This window comes from Vigna unguiculata, chromosome 11, assembly GCF_037176805.1.
Source record: "Vigna unguiculata cultivar grain cowpea cultivar isolate G323 ecotype 2 chromosome 11, ASM3717680v1, whole genome shotgun sequence".
In the NCBI taxonomy this organism is placed as follows: Eukaryota; Viridiplantae; Streptophyta; class Magnoliopsida; order Fabales; family Fabaceae; genus Vigna; species Vigna unguiculata.
Window position 1 is genome coordinate 37,411,520 of NC_140802.1, and position 18,884 is coordinate 37,430,403.

Here is an 18,884-nt window from a genome sequence, read left to right on the forward strand (position 1 = left end):
GTGAATCTGACAATAAAATTGGGAGACGAGGTTACCCCGTCCTCTATAAGTTCTACCAATTAATGCATGTGGTAAGAAAAAATTAATTGGTTGAACAATATATTTTTATTAATCTCCTTTTCTAGGAATAATCATTACCTCAGAGGAAAAAAGCATTTAATTATTTTTTTTAATTTTAAAACGTTATATGCCTTCAGCTTTTTATTTAGTATTTTCTTTCGGAACAGTATAAATCTTACCGAGGAGCGTGTTAAATATATTGATTAAAGAATTAAAAAATAAAAGACTTTATGTCGAAATAAATAAAAAAGGAAAAAGTTTGAATTATATTTCTGATTTGTGTTTAATTAAGAATTAGAACTATGAGAATACAATGGAATAAAAATTATACAAATCAAGTTGCATGACATATGCCTAATTTTCATAAATGTAAATCAACATAATTATAGAAACAACTCTTTCATCCGAATTAAAACTATAAATTCAAATTTTCTAAATACATTTAATCAGTATTTACGGAAAATCAGAAGATAAAAATAGGTTAACATCTTATACTAACACTTTAACCGGTATCACAAATCACCTATGAATCCATGATGCAAGAATACGATATATGCCTATTGAAAAATATAAAATAATTCTTAAACACATGATAAATATATATGATTGTTATTGTGTGAATCTAAATTAAAATAATATATATATTAAAGTTTCAACATAAAAAATTATAAATTATTATCATTACAAAAGTATTAATGTTTTATTGATTAGATACTTTATTGATAAGTATCAGTAAAATATCTTAAAATATCGAATACGAATAAAGTATTGGACACATATACATACCAGATCTGGATACGTGATCCAAATTGAAGTATCAGTACACCATGGTGATATAACTAACTCAAAAAATGTAACACTTTCATATATATTTTTGTAAGGGTGATGCATCGGTCGACAAAAAAGCCAGTTAAATTAATTAATGACTTTCGAACTATTAAAAATATGTGGTTTTGTTTTTTTTTTTTAATTTAAAGTAAATTAAGGTTGGATTCAGTTTTAATATAGTGATAATTCAGAGTAGCTTATTAGATGGCAAAGAAAACCCAACAAAGAGAGTACCTTTTAACATCAATTTCAGCTGAACTTCAGTTGGACCTACACAGCCTTAGTGGAATTCCAATTGGGAGTACTATTATGCTATACAAAGTAAATAGAAACTCTTAAAAGAAAATGTTGCTCCTGCACAGAAATTTCATAGAATTCAATTAGAAATAGAGTTGTTTGGTTTAGAAAAAAAAAGTCACAAATAAATAATATATATATATATATATGTATATATATATATATATATATATATATTTGTAACTTTTCTTTTGTTTGGTTTGGTTTTCCAGGTCAGTTTATATTATGTTTTTTTTAATTTAATTTAATTTTTGTTAGGGTTGGAAATTTAAATAATAAGTTGAAATTTTTTTATTAAATAAAAAAAAAGGTAATATATAAAGAAAAGGCTGACACATATGATCTTAAAATTTTAAATTAAAAGAAGTAGCATACCATCTTATATAATTGACTCGTGTTTTATGCTCCGGTCGATCCTTAAAAAGATTATGAATGATACTAAAGCTAATAATTTGTCTTTATTACTAGCTTTCCCATTATAGAAAAAAGCTAACAAAATAGGAGATGCCAACTTTTATGTTTTATAGAAAAGAATAATAATAAGTAGGAAACAGATAGGATATTTCCAATTGCAGTTATCTCGAAAGCCTCAAAGATTTTATTAAATTCTTTTGCAAATAACCAACATTCCATATAATTGTCTTATAACTTATATTTTTTGTCAACGAAATAAATAAATACATAAATATAACGGAACTTTTAAATTCTCTATATTTATATTTTGTTGGGTTATTGAGTTGAGCCTCATTGAATACATATGTATTTATTGCATTTTGTGATTTATATTATATATGTACCTTATCTTGTGCTGTTATTCTACTCTGAGTCACACAGGAGTCTTGAGTCTTGGCTGGGATCAAGAAATTCGGATAAACCTTACGATCACTAAAATAGGTCAATTTTGAATTCACCTTTATCTATTTCAGATAGAATTGATTCTACATATGTAACCTTTTCTAAAAAAAATAAAAATGTAACTTCCAATCGGTGTTCCTATTTCTGTTGCATCCTTGCAAATATCTTATACGTTTTTTTTCTCAAGAACAAATAAGAGTATTTTAGATATAAATATTTACAAAACTGTGAATAAATTGTGTAAAGAAAAATGAAAAATGATATTCTTTGGAACTCGAGTCCATTTTTTTTTAATTTTTTAGTATTGTCTTTTATTGACTCTTCAAAATATTATATATTAAATATTTTTTTAATATATATAAAAAAATCAATGAGATATGGTTAAATATGTTTTTAGTCCATCAAGTTTCAGTGAAAATTAGAATTAGTTACTTTTCGAAGCTTTTAACCAATTTAGTGCTTCTTCTTTATAAATAAGTAAATCCACGCATTTTTAAAGTTGGAAGACTAAATTAGGTCAAAGTTTTGAAGAGAGACTAATTCAAATTTTTACTGAGAATTAAAGGACAAAAACATATTTAACCTAATGATATATTTTAAAATACAGCATAAAAACGGTAAAAAAACTCAATAAAAAAATTCAAATCCATAGACCTCCCAAACTCACTCATACTCTTAAAGAATATCTCCTTCCGATCTTCTCATCCCAACTAAGTTGTAATGCAGAGATGTTATGTCTTTAACTAAGACACAATTATACTAATAATAGCATAACATAAATACCTGCTATGTTTTTAATTTGGCTAGTTATTTTTAGTGTCATATTCTTTAATTATATTTTTTATTTATTAAGTTTGAATAAATTTGATATTAAAATAAATTGATACATCACTTATTTACCTTTTACAAATGTTGGATGTTTCGAAAGAGAATAACTGAGGAGATACAACACTAATAAAATATGAGTTGAACTCACACATAAGAGATTGACACAACCTTTAACCAAAAACTTTAAGACAATAGGTTTATTGATCTTCATCCTCATATGGATCTTCATCCTTATATGGTACTCAACTTTCTCATATTTACTCAATATGAGATTTAAACTCATACTTGGATTCTCAACAATCGGAAACATTTTAGCCACGAGTACCCCCTTACTAGTATCGTTGTTCATCTTAACTAGACATGTTTACCTGACCCACTATCAGGAAGACTTTCGATATTGGGCATTGTCTAAGCTGATCACCACATGAAATAGACTCTGATATACCACACTATATGTCTAAGCCAATCACTACACGAATCAGGCTTATGAAACCATTGTTAGGTCTTTCGATAGGGAATTATTGGAGAGATACAACATTAATAGGACATGAGTTCAATCCACACATAAGAGATTAACACCACATTTAACTCAAAATTTTAAGGTAAAAGGTTTATGCAGTGGCAGAACTTGGACAAAAAATTTGGGGGTGCCAAATTATATTATATATATATATATATATATATATATATATATATATGTATATATACATATATATATACATATACATATACATATATACATATACATATACATATATATATATACATATACATATACATATATATATATATATATATATATATATGTATATATATATATATATATATGTATATGTATATGTATATATATACATATATATATATACATATACATATATATATATATATGTATATATATATATATATATATATATATGTATATGTATATATATATATGTATATGTATATATGTATATGTATATGTATATATATATGTATATATACATATACATATATATATATATATATATATATATATATATATATACATATATATATGTATATATATATACATATATATATATATATATATATATGTATATATATATATATGTATATATATTAGTTAAAAAAAGCTCTTCATTTTCTTTTCTCGTTTCTTCTACTTAAAACAACCACACATAATAATAAAATTCAGAAAAATATGACTATCATTCGTTATTATATCATAATACCAAACCATGAATATCATTTTAGATAAGCCCCCTTCGTATCTCATTAATTTTATTTGGTGAGTATTGTGAAATTTGAACTCGGATTGCGTTCTAATGAATTTTTAAATTCATTATATGTAACTCTAGGAACTTTAGAGATTTGTTTTTCATTGTCTAGAATTTTTAGTTCTCATGAAATTTCTCAAGTTTAGTTAACATAGATGCAATTTTTTTCACCTTTATCACAAACTTTCCTCCTTCAAAAAAAAAAGAAGAATTAATTCTTTTACTCTTTATTATAATCTTTCTAATATAAATTTATCATCTCTCCTATATAGATTCAAAATTTTACAAAATTTACCATAGGCAGGAAAACACAAAATTCCTAAATTTCATAATTAAAGATTATACTAATTTGGAAAAAATTATAAATAGGGTTCATACCAATTTCATAAAAAATCCCTAAAATCATAATTAGGGTTTATACTAATTTTGGATAAACATCCTAAGAAGAGTCATAAATCTAACATACATGAATCATTATAAGATATAAGCTTGATATGTGAGAGATCATCCATAAATGTATATTTCAATCTCAATCTATGTGTTTTCCAACCTCTGTTTCCAATCTATCTCTTCGTATTTTTTTTCGCCCTCACACACTTTCATAATAACTTACATGGTAGAAAAATTTTATAGCAAAAACAAAACCTTAATCTCTTTTATAAATCAATGTTTCCATTACATTTGTTATTTTATTTTTTATTATTATTTTCCATAATATAAACTTAATATAAATAATATATAATTATAATTTAAAATCTATATATAAATATATATAAAAAAAATCCAAAAAATTTTGGGGGAGCCGTGGCTCCCCCTATCCCTATGATGGTCCGCCGTTGGGTTTATGGGTCTTCATCCTTATATATATAGTGCTCAATATTTTCATTTTTACTCAGTATGAAACTTAGACTCACACTTGAATTTTCAACAATAAATGGTGAAGGGCATGGATAGTAGGTGTTTGTATATGCTGTTTATTTTCAGAAATGTGGGGGAAAAAAACAAGGTTGCTGGGGTTGAGGAGATAAAATGAGGAGAAAGAAAGTGGTATCATGCTTTTTTTTTCGTCTTTGTCCTCCTTACCCCAGTTTGTTATTATACATGTAGACATAAAATTATAAATTTGAGATTCTTTTTTTAATTCAAGCAATTAATTTTGAAATTTTTAACTTAATTAATGTAAAACAATTTTAATTTGTCTTCTGAAATATAACATTTGTAAAAAATTATTAAACAATAAATAATAATGTTATTAATATCAATAATAAAATTATAATTTAATAATTAGTTAAAATAAATTTATAATAATAAAGATAATTTATTCGTTTTATAATTTTGTTTTAAAATTATTATATTTATCGATTTGTTCACAAATTTTCACCAATTTTTCTTTCATTTCGAATTCTTTACCTCTAATCCAAATAATCATTTTCACTGTTATTTTTCCTCAGTCTCATTTTTTTCCTTTTTCACCCTCTTAAATTCATCATTTGAAATAAAAAAAAAAGTTAAAAGTAAAACTTGGAAGTGATTTGATTCATTTAGATTTTTTTAAAAAAAATAATAATCTGCGCAATGAAATTAAAAGAAAAAGACGTAGAAGAACAATGATCAAAATGTATACATTACAATCTCGAAATTGCTCATCAAAGAAATTTATAATCTCGAAATCTAATTAAAAAATTCAGAAACCCCACCAAAACTTATTATTTCTTTCATATAATACTCACAACGTACGTCAGAAGCAGTGATGAGCCTTATAGTAGCTTAGATTGCGAATAAGACGTTAAGTTGGACATAATATTAATATGATAAAACCTTTTGTCAGTACACGAAAACACCAGAGAAGAATAATTCAGCATGGGATTCCCCTTCAACTAGCTACTATAATACACAAAAAAACATATCATGCTAATATTTATTTATTTAATATTATTATTATTATTATTATTATTATGTCTTTTGTAGGGTTTCAATTTGTCATGTGCTAATTGCTAGATTCAGGAACATAGGTATTTTTCAATTTGATCGAGAATTTGAGGTCAAGTCAGTCTTTTGTGGTTATTACGAAGAACAACGCGGTTTCTGGTATATATATAAACCAGTAAAATATTACTCAGAAGAAACAAACAGGTTTTGAAAATAGAGAAGACACTTTCTGGTTTACTTATGGCAGACACTTCTGTTTTCTATTAACTACTTAACCAATTAGGTTACCATTTTTGTACTTTACTAAACTTTCTTCTTTTATATCCAAAAGTTCTTGGTCAAAACTCGTGGCAGTTAGTGTAGAAATATTCATCTACCATATAGTTTTCTCTGACTGCAGATCATGAATAGTAGACAAAAACGTGGTCAGAAAGGTATTACCGGAGTAAAACTACGTGATTTTTATTAATTAAATGCAATTTTATATTATTATGCATGGGATATGTGAATCACGTTTGTTTTTGACTATTGAACTCTTTGGTAATACGAAGCGTGTGCAAATCTATCACAGATACAATTCAACTTAACCTTAACAAAATGTTAAAATATATACTTGACTCTGTAAACGCTTTGGTATTAATAGTCATGCAACTAACTCTTAAGTATATTGTTTGACATTAATTGAGCTCATGAAAACAAATTTGGACTTTTTTTCTAGAATTGTTCAGTCCTCAAAAATCCATTTTGAGAATCTATTGTATATTACTAAGAGGAGACTCATTAATACACTTCTGATATAGTACTATTTTATAAATGAAAGAGATGAGGATTGAATCTTTATTACCATTTTTGTTTGTTAGTATGGAAGCATTTAAAGGGAAATTATATCATATGAAAACAATTATTGAATCACCATTAAGTTCTTTGATTTATATATACCTATACCATGAAAGGTTTATATATCCTCTACCATTGAAAGGTAAAAGTACATTTAATAATATTGACCTTTGTCTTAGGGTGTTTGGATTTTTATTCAACAGCAACTGATCATATGATTTCTTTTTCTAACCTCATGTCAAATCATTAAAATATAATTCATTAGAATTGCAAATGGTGATAATGTACTTATATGCTGATCCGAGAATGTAAATTTAGAATAATTCAAGGTCTGTTTTTTCCTTCACAAAATGATTTATTTTTGTGCCCTTTATGTGATTCAGATTGGAAAGGTTGTCCTGTATCCCAAAAATCAACTACAGGTTATTGTGTTTTTTGTTGGATCCTCCCTCATCTCTTGGCGAACAGAGAGGCAGACGACAATTTCTCTAACCTTAGCAGAAGCTGAATATAGAGCATTGATGGGTACTTGTTGTGAGTTGACTTGGTTACGATCCTTTGTTGAAAGATTTATGGATAATTCATCCTAAACCGACATTGTTGTATTGTGACAATAAAATTGCCTTACACATTGCGGCTAACTCAGTATTTCATGAAAGAACTAGACACATAAAGATGGATTGCCACTTCATTCGTGATAAGATTCAAGATGGTTCAGTTGCAACAAAATATGTACCTTTCGCTGAACAATTTGTTGACGTGTTCACTAAACCACTGAGAAAAGAAGTTTTCTCTACAATGAAGCGCAAGTTGGTTGTATTATTATAATTATAGGAACAATTTTGCATGTTTTTGTATTATTATAGGAATAATAGAGTAATTGTAGGAATTGTATATATTAATCATAGATACTCTCTATTGTATATATTTTTTTATTTCTTTCAATAAAATACAACACATGATTCCTTTTATTTGTTTCCTTTACACATAATGGTATTGTTCATGAATTAAAATGTGTTAACAACTCCCTAATAAAAAGAATTTAAGCAAAATTTGACATCCTTTTGCATATGTTTATTCCTAAAACCTATTGGTTAGACATACCTTAGTGGCGGATAAACTGACATGTATATAAATAAAAAATTATTTTGTAGTCAACTTGGCCCGCACAATGTTTAATGTTATTATATTTATTGGTTAATTTGCATCCATTTAGAGTGTGCTTGACCCACTCTATTCTTTATATTTTATTTTTTGTTGTGTTAGAGTTTGCTTGATCGACTCTGATAATGTCTCCTTTTTAATTGATGCTATTTAAGGATGGCTAGTACCCAACATTCTTATAGTTACATGTTGCATATAAGAGGTTGAGATTAAAAAATGCATTTGGCAATATGAGAGAACAAAGAGTTTTTGTTTAAATGTGTCTATACAAAAGGGTTGTAATTCGTCATCCTTTATATCTGTTATGCCTAAAACTGACAACCCTGTTAGCTTAAATGTAGACTAAAGTGTGTCCATTCTTGATATTACTCAATGAACATTCATTAAGGGTGGAGAGTTATTGGATAGTGTTTTAGTGGCTAATAAAGTGGTGAAAAGATTCAAAAGGAAGCAATGTGTAATAGTCAAAGTGAATTATAAAAAATCTTATGACTTGATTGACTTTCTTTTCTACATGTTGGATAGATGGAGTTTATGGAGTTCATGGGTTAGGTGGATAGAGATGGGTAAAATCATCCACAATTTCAATTATGGTTATTGAAAGTCCAACTCGTGAGTTTAAGCCAACAAAAGGACTCAAAAATGGTGATTTATTAACTCCTTTCTTATTTTCAATAATTGGAGAAAGGCTATATACAGTTGTTAGACAAACAACTAAATGAAACGTGTTATGTTTGGGAATGAGTGGTGAATAAAATAAGAATAAATTAACAAGAGGGAAAGATAGTTTCTTTTTTTCCTTTATAGGTCGAGTGTTCCCATTTAAATTTGTTCTTATAACTTTATCGTACTATGTATCTTTCTTGAAGAAATATCTTGTGCTTGTGATGAGATTAAGAAAATATAAAGAAAATTTAGATGGAGTTGGGGTCCCGAGGTTGGAAGATAACTTGAGTTAAATGAGAAAAAAATGTAAGTAAGTTGAGGAAGAGGGGTGACTCAACCACCAATGCAGGAAAAGGTTCCGGCCGTGGTTATTTTGGCCATTTGGCTTTATTTTAAGACCTAAGACATATTTAGTCGATGTAAAAATGGTGACCTTTCTGTCTCGGTTCACAACCAAGGCATATTTAGCCCTTACTACCTCGGTTCTAAGGCAATCGAGGTAGAAAAGTGAGATTAAAAATAAATAAAAAAAAACCCACTCTCGTTCTCACTTGCACTTTCTCCCCTCGATAAATCGTCGCTTGAATTCCTCTTTGTCATTGTCGTTCGATGGTTGCTGAGTTTCTCCTTGTCACTGTCGTTCGATCATCGTCCTGCAAGTTCCATCTTGTCACCCTTGGGCTTAGCTTTGGTTAGTATGCTAGTTTGGGTTTTAGTTGGCCAAACTAACTAACAACGCCAACAACTCTTAAATCATCATAATCTCAAATTTGAAGTTGAAAATTCAAGAATAGGTACAAACCAATCATCACTTCAGTACACCACAACAAAAATGTATCAAAAAATGGGCAAAAAAGATGGACTCAAATTGCGAAACAAAAATGCAAAAAATACCATTGTTAATCATTGACAAACATGGTGGTGCAACTGTCGTTCTCGTCGTCGTGCAACAATGGTTAGAGGCACAACGATGGTAGTAGGCGTAGTAGGTGGACGCGACGACGCAACGACAACATGGTGTGGTGATGGTTCATTGCGCGCACAACGAAGAAAATGGAGAAGAAGATGTTCTCGCAGACGAAGAAAGGAAATTTGTTTCTCATTTAGCGTTTATTAACCTTACCCTTCTGCCTTAGTTAAATTTAAAACCGAGGCATAAAAGCCCCTCATTCTACATCAGTTCAATTTAAAACCGAGGCATAAAAATCTCAATCTGCCTCAATTCATAAGACAAACACAGTGGCGACCCACAGTGGCGACCACACCCACTGGTTCAACCACCCTTCATTTGCTCGTCTTCAACAATAAGACAAACCCGCACGCAACATGGAGGGAGAGAGAGAGAGAGAGAGAGAGAGAGAGAGAGAGAGAGAGAGGAGGTAGATAGAAAGAGAGAGAACGAAACAAATCCACTTGCAAAGAATGCTTTTTCCCTCCATCATTAGCGACAACACCCACGACGACAACCACATCCACAAGTTTGACCACACCCATAAATTCGTATTTTCTTCAATTTGTTTTCTAATCTTCGATTTTGTGACTAAAGATCCTAAAATTAGATTCTCTTTTTGTAACACTTTTTGGAGGTTCGTTTCTAGTTGTGTATCAGAGATGATTTGTGGAAGACTTTTTCTATTCAATCTCTTGTCTGCATTGCAAGGTTGTAAAAGAACTAAACTTGGTAGAGTTCTTGATGAAAATAATATATTGAAGGTTAATTTATTGATGTAAAATTCTGTCATTAAGATAATGGAGCATGAAAAGTATTTGGAGTGTGTATCCTTGCTTTCTCTCATGCCGGATGTTTATTTTGTTGCACAGGCCTAAAGAGAAGGAAACATTGGAAACCACTCATTTTTTTTTTCTTCGATTCAACAAGTGAGAAATGTGAAAGAAAAGAAAAGAGGGAGGGGGTGGGTAGCCTACCATAACGTATTTTTTAGTTAACATTAATGCAAAAATATATTGAATGATCCAAAATAATTCAAAAGTTATCAATAAAATATATTTAAAACGTCAAATAAAATTAATAAAATTCGATTGAAATAACTAAATTCATGTATTTTTAAAGTTAACTAAATTGAATTAAATTTTAAAAAGATATTAATTCCAATTTTAAAAAAAAAAAATGAAAAAAAAATATATTTAATCGTATGTCCGAACCAACATAAGTTTTCTCACCGAGTATATCTAAGTGACAAGTCATAGAGAAAACCTTAAGACATGTACGGTAAGAAAAGAAGTAGAGCAGAAGCAACTTTCTATATTAAAATTATAAAGGAGAAATACAGATAGCCACTGCAAGATCACTATTGTACAAGTATATAAGTCACTACAAGCTGTTGATTAGGATAGATAAAGCTAAAAACTTTCATTGTACAAAATGACTTTGACCCCACAGATCATCGTACATAGGTGTAAAATATTCAGATTCTACCACGGAGGGAACAAGTAGCTCGCTAGGAACGTGGGACACGTCAGCCACATATGGTTCCGACCAAAAGTTATCGAATGTTACCTCACCATATGCATCCAGAAAGCTGCCAAAGTCATTCTCCACAACCACACTTTCACTCGATGATTGATTCGGAGATAATGCACAAGAATCAACCATCTCTGTACAACTAGTATCTCCATCAAGATTCAGTTCTTTCCAGAAACTTTCATTCACATACGAATCAAGAAAACCGAAATCATCTTCAAACACCAAATTTCCCATGCTAGAACGATCTGAAGTTATGGAAGAAAACTCGCTGCTGGAGGATGAAACCGGCGAGAATGAGTCTGATGAGTTATCTGAAATCTGGGAAGTGGCTGGAACACTAACAGTAACACCATTTTTGTTCGGAACCGAGTTTGTCCCTGCCCTGGATTCTTTATTCTTCGATTTGGAGGCTCTGGCTTCTTCATTTGTCACTGTACTTTGTTGACACCTTTTCTTGAGAGTGGTGTGCCAGTGGTTTTTTATTTCGTTATCTGTTCTTCCTGGTAACTCAGCCGCAATAGCCGACCATCTGCAAATGAAGGAATCATCAGACATTAGCTTCCAATTTTACAATATCCACGTTTTTCACCCATTTCAAATAACAATTTGCAAGGTATTAGGAAGTGATGATAGATATCTACCTGTTACCAAGTTTTTTGAGCATTCTGATGATGCATTCTTCTTCTTGTGGGGTGAAGTTCCCTCTTTTGAGATTAGGCCTTAGATAGTTCATCCATCTCAATCTGCAACTTTTCCCACACCTTGCAAGACCTGAAATGCATCATCAGATAGAGAGTTATTACTCTTTTCTCCTATGTCTATAAATCCTGAGTAATTGTTCAGCTTAATTTTCAAAAAGTGTTTTTTCAAACATATACCTGCAAACTTGGGAAGTTGTCGCCAATTCCAGCATCCATACCTAGTAACATAAGCAACCAACTTCATATCTTCTTCCGGAGTCCAAGTACCTTTCCTTAACCCACTTTTGTCACAAGACGGGGTTCTCACCATCTTTGTGAAAAACTAGTGAACTCACTCACTCAGTTCTGTGGGAATTTGAGTTTGTGGTTTTTGCGTTGATGTGAGAGGATGTTTCAGTTGTGTTGGTGTGTGTGTGAGAATGGTTTCATTGTGTGAATGGTGAGTTACTTATTTATATGGTGAACGCGTTCACATCCAAAACGTGTTTCATGTTGTATATACTATTTGTTTATACTATATTAAATTGATTGAGATTAAGAAAAGATTCGTGTGACTTCCGAATAAGGGTCTTTCTCAGCAGGCTCTAACCTGTGACGTTATTATAAACGGTCAAAAAATGTGTTTATACTTTGCTTTAATGTGTAAGGATAGAGACATAATGGTCGCTAGTATCTTCCAGGAACGTAACACGAAACATGAACCCTCCTTATTAAAATCAACACACGTGAGGAAAATCCACGAGCACAAAACACAACCTGCAAACAGTAAACTCACGTCAAGTCAACAGGTGTTCTCAGTATTAAAAACATATATATATATATATATATATATATTTGTTTTTTCTTAAATATCTTTTTTTATTTTTTAAATGTATAACTATATTTTCTTTCTGTTTTTATATTGATTCTCTTCGATTTACAGGTCCCCATCTAATACTAAAAGAATTCCAGCACCAAAATAATATATCGAAAACACTTCAAGATAAAAAAAAATCAACAAGAAAATTATTAAATAAAAATTAAACTTAAATAAAAAAATTAAAACATTATTTTATAAATTAAAATTATTAATATCCAAAATAAGTTCCATTATTAATAAAATATCATAATTAATTTGTCAGTTAGACTCTAAATAATTTAATTTTATTAAGATTTTAATTAATTATTCTCTAATTTAAAAATAAAAATTAATTTAGAATCAATAATAATAAATAGTTAAAATCTTTATAATTAATATTATAAATCAATTTAAATTATAATTCATAAATTAATTATAATTTTTTATTAACAATAAAGAATATTTTAAATACTAATAATTTGAATTTATAAAATAGTATTTAACTTAGTAATTGACTAATAATATTTTGTCTCTAATTTATTTAATAATTTTCTTACGGTGAGAATTTGTAGATTTCTTAATAGAATTATATTTACATGCATAAAATATAAAATCTTATCTAGAGATTATAGGTGAAAACAAATATTTTGAAACTAAAATATTCAAACATATCTCAGAAATCAAAACGATATTTAAACTAATAATTTTTAAGAAACTGAACGTAATAATTAAAATAAAAATTACTTTTTTTTTTTCTGAAAGTAAAACTGAAATTAGACTTTTTCCTAAAATTGGAATTGTATTGTGTGTTTGGGAGATCCAATCCTGCCTTCTTTTTCTTCCTTTACTCTTAATCTGAGAGCCGTTTTTTTTTTCTTTTTGACGCTGACATCATTAATAATGAAGATTTCATAAAGATACACTTTATTCTTTTCCAAACATGTTACTATTTTATATTATGATATTTACAGATTATTCATTGGTAACAAGGATTAAAATCATTTAAAATTTTAAGCATTTATTATTATTTTTCAACATAGTTCTTTTCTTAAAAAAAATTAACTATTCGAACCAGAAAGTTACGCTGTAACTTTACTAAAGTAATTTTTTTTCTTTTTCTTTTTCTTTTTTAAGAGTAATTTCCTCTTGGAAAGCATCTTATTCACGCCAAACGAATATTGAAGTCATAGTTGAATTCGTGACTTAAATATTATGAGAAAGTAATATTAAGTATTACGTATACATATATTATATTATAATATCAGGAACTATCTTTTTTCGTGAGTAAAAAAAATGTATATAAATAGTGATACTAGGATGTAATAACTAATTTGTATATACTTAAACAATTAGAGATATAGACATTAAATTATTTTATCAAAATCTTTAGTTAAAGTTAAAACCTAGTTTAGTCATCAATTCACGATCCAATTATATATCTTTTATTTAAAATAAATATTATTATTAGATATTAATAATTTTTAATTTATAAATTAATATCTAAATTTATCATCATGACTGATTATGTTTTAAAATTAGTTGATATTTAAAGGTTTTATATTGATCTAATATTTAAAAATCCAGCATCGTAATTATTTGATGTTATTAAATTATAGAAATTGCTCTAGTTCAAAGTCTCAAAGTGTGTTTATATAATGAAAAGTTTTGGGATGCATAACTTATCAGTGGAAAACAATCTCTTATACCGTATTTGCAACAGCTTAGTAAACTCTTGAAACAGGAAAAAGAAACGGAAAATTTGAGAACTTCATGCATAAGAACGTCATGTGATATCTTAACGAAACACAACTCTCCGCTTTGAGTGTTCAAGTACGACAAAATGTTTAACAAAGTTTTTTCTCGCGTTTAAAATTTTTAACACTACATATTAAAGAACAATTTAAACTTTAATTCATAAATTAATTATAATTTTTATTCTTTATGCACAAATAATTTTTAATTTATAAATTAGTATCAAAATTAGTTTATATAATGATTAATTATTTTTTTAATCTATAATTGATTATTATTTAATAATTTCCTTATATGATATATTAAAATTTCAATAGTGTTTTATGTCAATTTTAAATATTTTTTCTTTGATGAGTCTTTATTTCAATGTACTCATCACGGGTTTTTTACTAAACCAATTGTTATGGACTATTTTTTCAGTTTTTTTTTTATTTGAAATTAATCGCATTAGTTTCCTTAAAATATCTTGCAAACATAACATCCCTATTTTTTTTAATCCCCATGAATAGATTGTGTGTTAATTAGCGTGTGGTAATTAAGTTGTTCTGATTGGACCATATAATAACTCCCACAATAGTCATTTTATAATTTGTTTAATAACCCACTTAATCTTTGTAATTGAAGAAATCAAAACTTTCAATCTCCTATAATTTCTTCTTCCTTTCACCTTTTTTTTTCTTTAACAAAGTTATTTTTGTAAGACAAGAAATATATTTGTCAATTCTCACTAACTTCCGTAAAATGTCATGACATTATTACTACATATTCTAAACTTTTTTTTATCGACAAAGAATTAAATTAAATTAATAATAGAGCACTTGAGAGGTGCTTTAACCAATTTACAAAAAGATGAGAGAAAGATGCGGTGTATTTTCAAAACCTGTCAAAATAACGATAAAACTTTCATGTACAAAAGCTAAGACTCTCCTAGACATTGGGCATAAAATATATATCATAGGGACTTTCTAAGCAACATTCTTGAAAAGGAAATAGAGTTTGAGTAGGCGCCAACAACAAAATATACTACTATAATAATCTGACAGAACAATTAAAACTGAACTTTTAATGCAAAAGTTATGTCTTCCCAACGTCAAGCTGGGTAGGAATCTTAAGATTAGCCACCCAAATTGCACCTTCCCCGACCAGTCTACAAGATTACACAGAAAGTGAATACAAAACCATGTATGCATGGTTTGTTGCGCTCCCGAGACTATGTTCTCTTGGTTGTTACAAAGTAACCAAAGAAGTGTGTATAATCATTGATGAAGAATTCGTTGCTTTAGACATGGGAATCCCTTTCATGCTCACTTGACAACTTAAACACAGAAAGCATCATATCATAGAGATTTTAAACACACAATAGGAGCGAAGTACCAATCACTATATGAAAAATTTATTGAAGGAATTTTATGTTTCAACCAAGCCCAAGCGTTAACTTGAGCAAGACTAAAAATCTCTTCAATGTCAACTTTCTTTTACTTAAAGATCACCTCATTCCTATGTCTCCAAATTTTCCCAACTATAGCCAACTACATTTCTTTCCACACTATGTTTTGCCTAGTGTTCAAGCTACTCATATGAAAGTGTTGAAAGTGTATCCTAAGGTTGTGATGCACTGAGCTCACCCCTATCCAGCTATCACACATTTTTCACACATTTTGTGACATTATACAAGAGAAAAATAGGTGTGATGCACTCTCTTCACAATCTAGGCATAACTCACACAAAGAATGTTGTAATTGGACCCCTTTCACCGATAATTTATCCTTTGTCGGTAACTTATCCAAGAGTAGCTTCCACCCAAATAATTGTGCCTTCAGAATCACTCTTATATTCCATAATTCTGTGAACACCTTGTCACTTTCCCCTTCGAAGCTACCTATCATCTTCATATATATGCAGACCTTACAGCATATGCTCCTTCTACAGTTTCCTTCCAACTCCAAGTATCCAGATTGCCTTTCCTAAATGTACGACTATTAATTAGCTGATAGAGTTGTACTTCCATAGCTTGCTCCCAAACAAGTCTTTGTCTCCTCCAAACCAATTCCCAAATCCATGTGTTGTTGACCCAATGTTCTATTCTTGTTATGTGACTTTGTTTACTTCTGAGATTAAGTATAACCTATGGAACCTCGAGCTAAGTGGTGCATCCCCACCCAAAGATTCTTCTAACCTTTATCTTCTTTTATTTAACGTCATCTCTTTCCTTTTCATTTTTTTTTATTCTTCCTATTTTTCGTTATTTTTTTCTCTTGCATAAATCGTGTTATTATTAAGGATTTTGTTCCTATTAAGATAAAATCTTTAAACATAATTAAACAAAAATGACAAAGTATATTGTACATATACGTATGTTTTATACACCTGTTGTTGTTCCAAGTCACCCATTGTCACTATAGGCTCCAATATATGAGTGGCAACGTAAAAAATTGTTTTTTAGTCTTTTTTTCGTGGCTTTCATTTTTAATATGAATTGAACTTAATTCAAACAAATAAATCAAAGGCTAATCAACAGAATATTTTGCGCTATATTGACTTTATTTAGAAAAACATTTCACTGAATCATTAATTGATCGGTTTTATTGATTCATAATTTTGATTTGTCAAAATGTCAAGACAAACAGGAGCAGAATAAGTCTTTCGAAGACACGCAACACATAGATAAGAACAAAATATGTATGACAAAAAATCACAACAAGAAAGTTTGATGAAAATAAAACCTATTATAAGTTACAAATTTCAAATATTATAAAATATTTGGTTAATTCATTACTCTTATTTAAAATTATTTTAAATTATATATAGAGTAATATAGGTTCATTTTATAATTAGCATATATTGTGTGAGTTAAGTTGATTAAGAAAGTTTGATGAAATCTCCTCTAGACATAAAGATAAATCTCCTAGGTTATTTAGATGTAAATTTTCATTTCCTATGATCTCTAGAGGAGAAATAAAGTTCAATTATGCAAAGAGATATAAGAGAATTGAAAGTAGAGAATGCGACGGTATAGATGACAAGATAAAAAAAAAAACTAAGAACATGAAATGAAATAAAAGATGAAGAGAATGAATGAGGTTAGAAAAGGAGGAGGCACATCACTTAGACAATGATGAATTTTGACCAAAAATTTTGAAGAGGTCAAAATAGTATATTCAAAATTTATATATTTAATTATTTTTATTAATATAACAACAAAATATATATAACTTGATATTGAAATATTAATATATGTTCCTCCTTAGAGGAATGATAGTTTTGAAGTTGTATTTGATATGGAACACATTTTAAATAAGTGTTTCTAATTTCATCTCTTTCACTCATTGCATATTCCATATGTGAGAACATTTTTCCAGAATAAATTCCAAAGAATTAATATGAAACTTTCCACCTATAATTTTGTGAATCTTGTAATAAATGATTCTTCTAATTCAACAATTGGATCCTTAGTATCATGCTTGAAAAATATGTGAAGATTAAATCCGTCTTGTTTCCACTTTGTATCTTCCCTTTTATCACTTAAGAAAATGAATCTATTATTTTATTTTTCATCAATATACCTTTTTTTTTTTAAGTTTACCTTTTTTTTTTAAATTAAGAATAAAAAATAATTTATCAAAATCTAATCGGAAATTGAAAGATGTAATTACTAGAAGAAAAATCTATGATAATCAAGTCACAATTAAAAAAATTGTTATGAAAAAACATATTGGACATAACTTTTTCTTCTACATTCATAAAAAATTAATATACAAAAAAATCATGAGATGAAAAAAATAACTATTAAACTAATATTTCACTATCAAGATACAAGAGAGGGTTACCTTATTTATCTTTAAAAAAAAAAGAATAGAACAGATGAAAAATAAGAGTAGAAGGAATGAATTTTGTGTCTAACTTTCTATATTTTTTTTCATAAAGAAGAGAAGATGCAACAATGAAAGATGAACACAATATATGAAAAACTTAAAAGACAACGAGGGAGAACATACAAAATATCTCAATAAATATTTTTATTCTTTATTATATTTAATTTTATATTTAATTATTTATTAACATTAAATGTTATACTTTATAAAAAAGTATCTAATTTAATTTTCATCAATATAATATATAATACATATATTTTAAAAAATATAAAATATTTAAAAATTTTAAAAAAAATTGGGAAGACCCTTGGCACTACTAAGATCCTACTATGCTTGGGGATGAACCAACACAAGATAAGTGGTAGTTGATGCCACTTCAACCAAAGTTCAAGATAAACCTAAAAGCTACGAAAACTCAAGAAGCACTCACACTTGGTTGAATATATATATATATATATATATATATATATATATATATATATATATATATATATATATATATATATATATATA

The 18,884-nt window shown here is 28.2% G+C and overlaps 1 protein-coding gene across 1 annotated transcript; it reads right to left on the minus strand.

The window, feature by feature from the left end:
* Positions 1-10,966: 10,966 nt before the first annotated feature.
* On the minus strand, positions 10,967-12,356 carry LOC114168556 (uncharacterized). Its single transcript, XM_028053432.2, has 3 exons — positions 12,087-12,356; positions 11,850-11,979; positions 10,967-11,737 (listed from the first exon to the last, which is right to left on the minus strand). Exons 1-3 carry the CDS (start codon positions 12,217-12,219, stop codon positions 11,095-11,097), a joined length of 906 nt encoding a protein of 301 aa, XP_027909233.1. The 5' UTR covers positions 12,220-12,356; the 3' UTR covers positions 10,967-11,094.
* Positions 12,357-18,884: the final 6,528 nt, after the last annotated feature.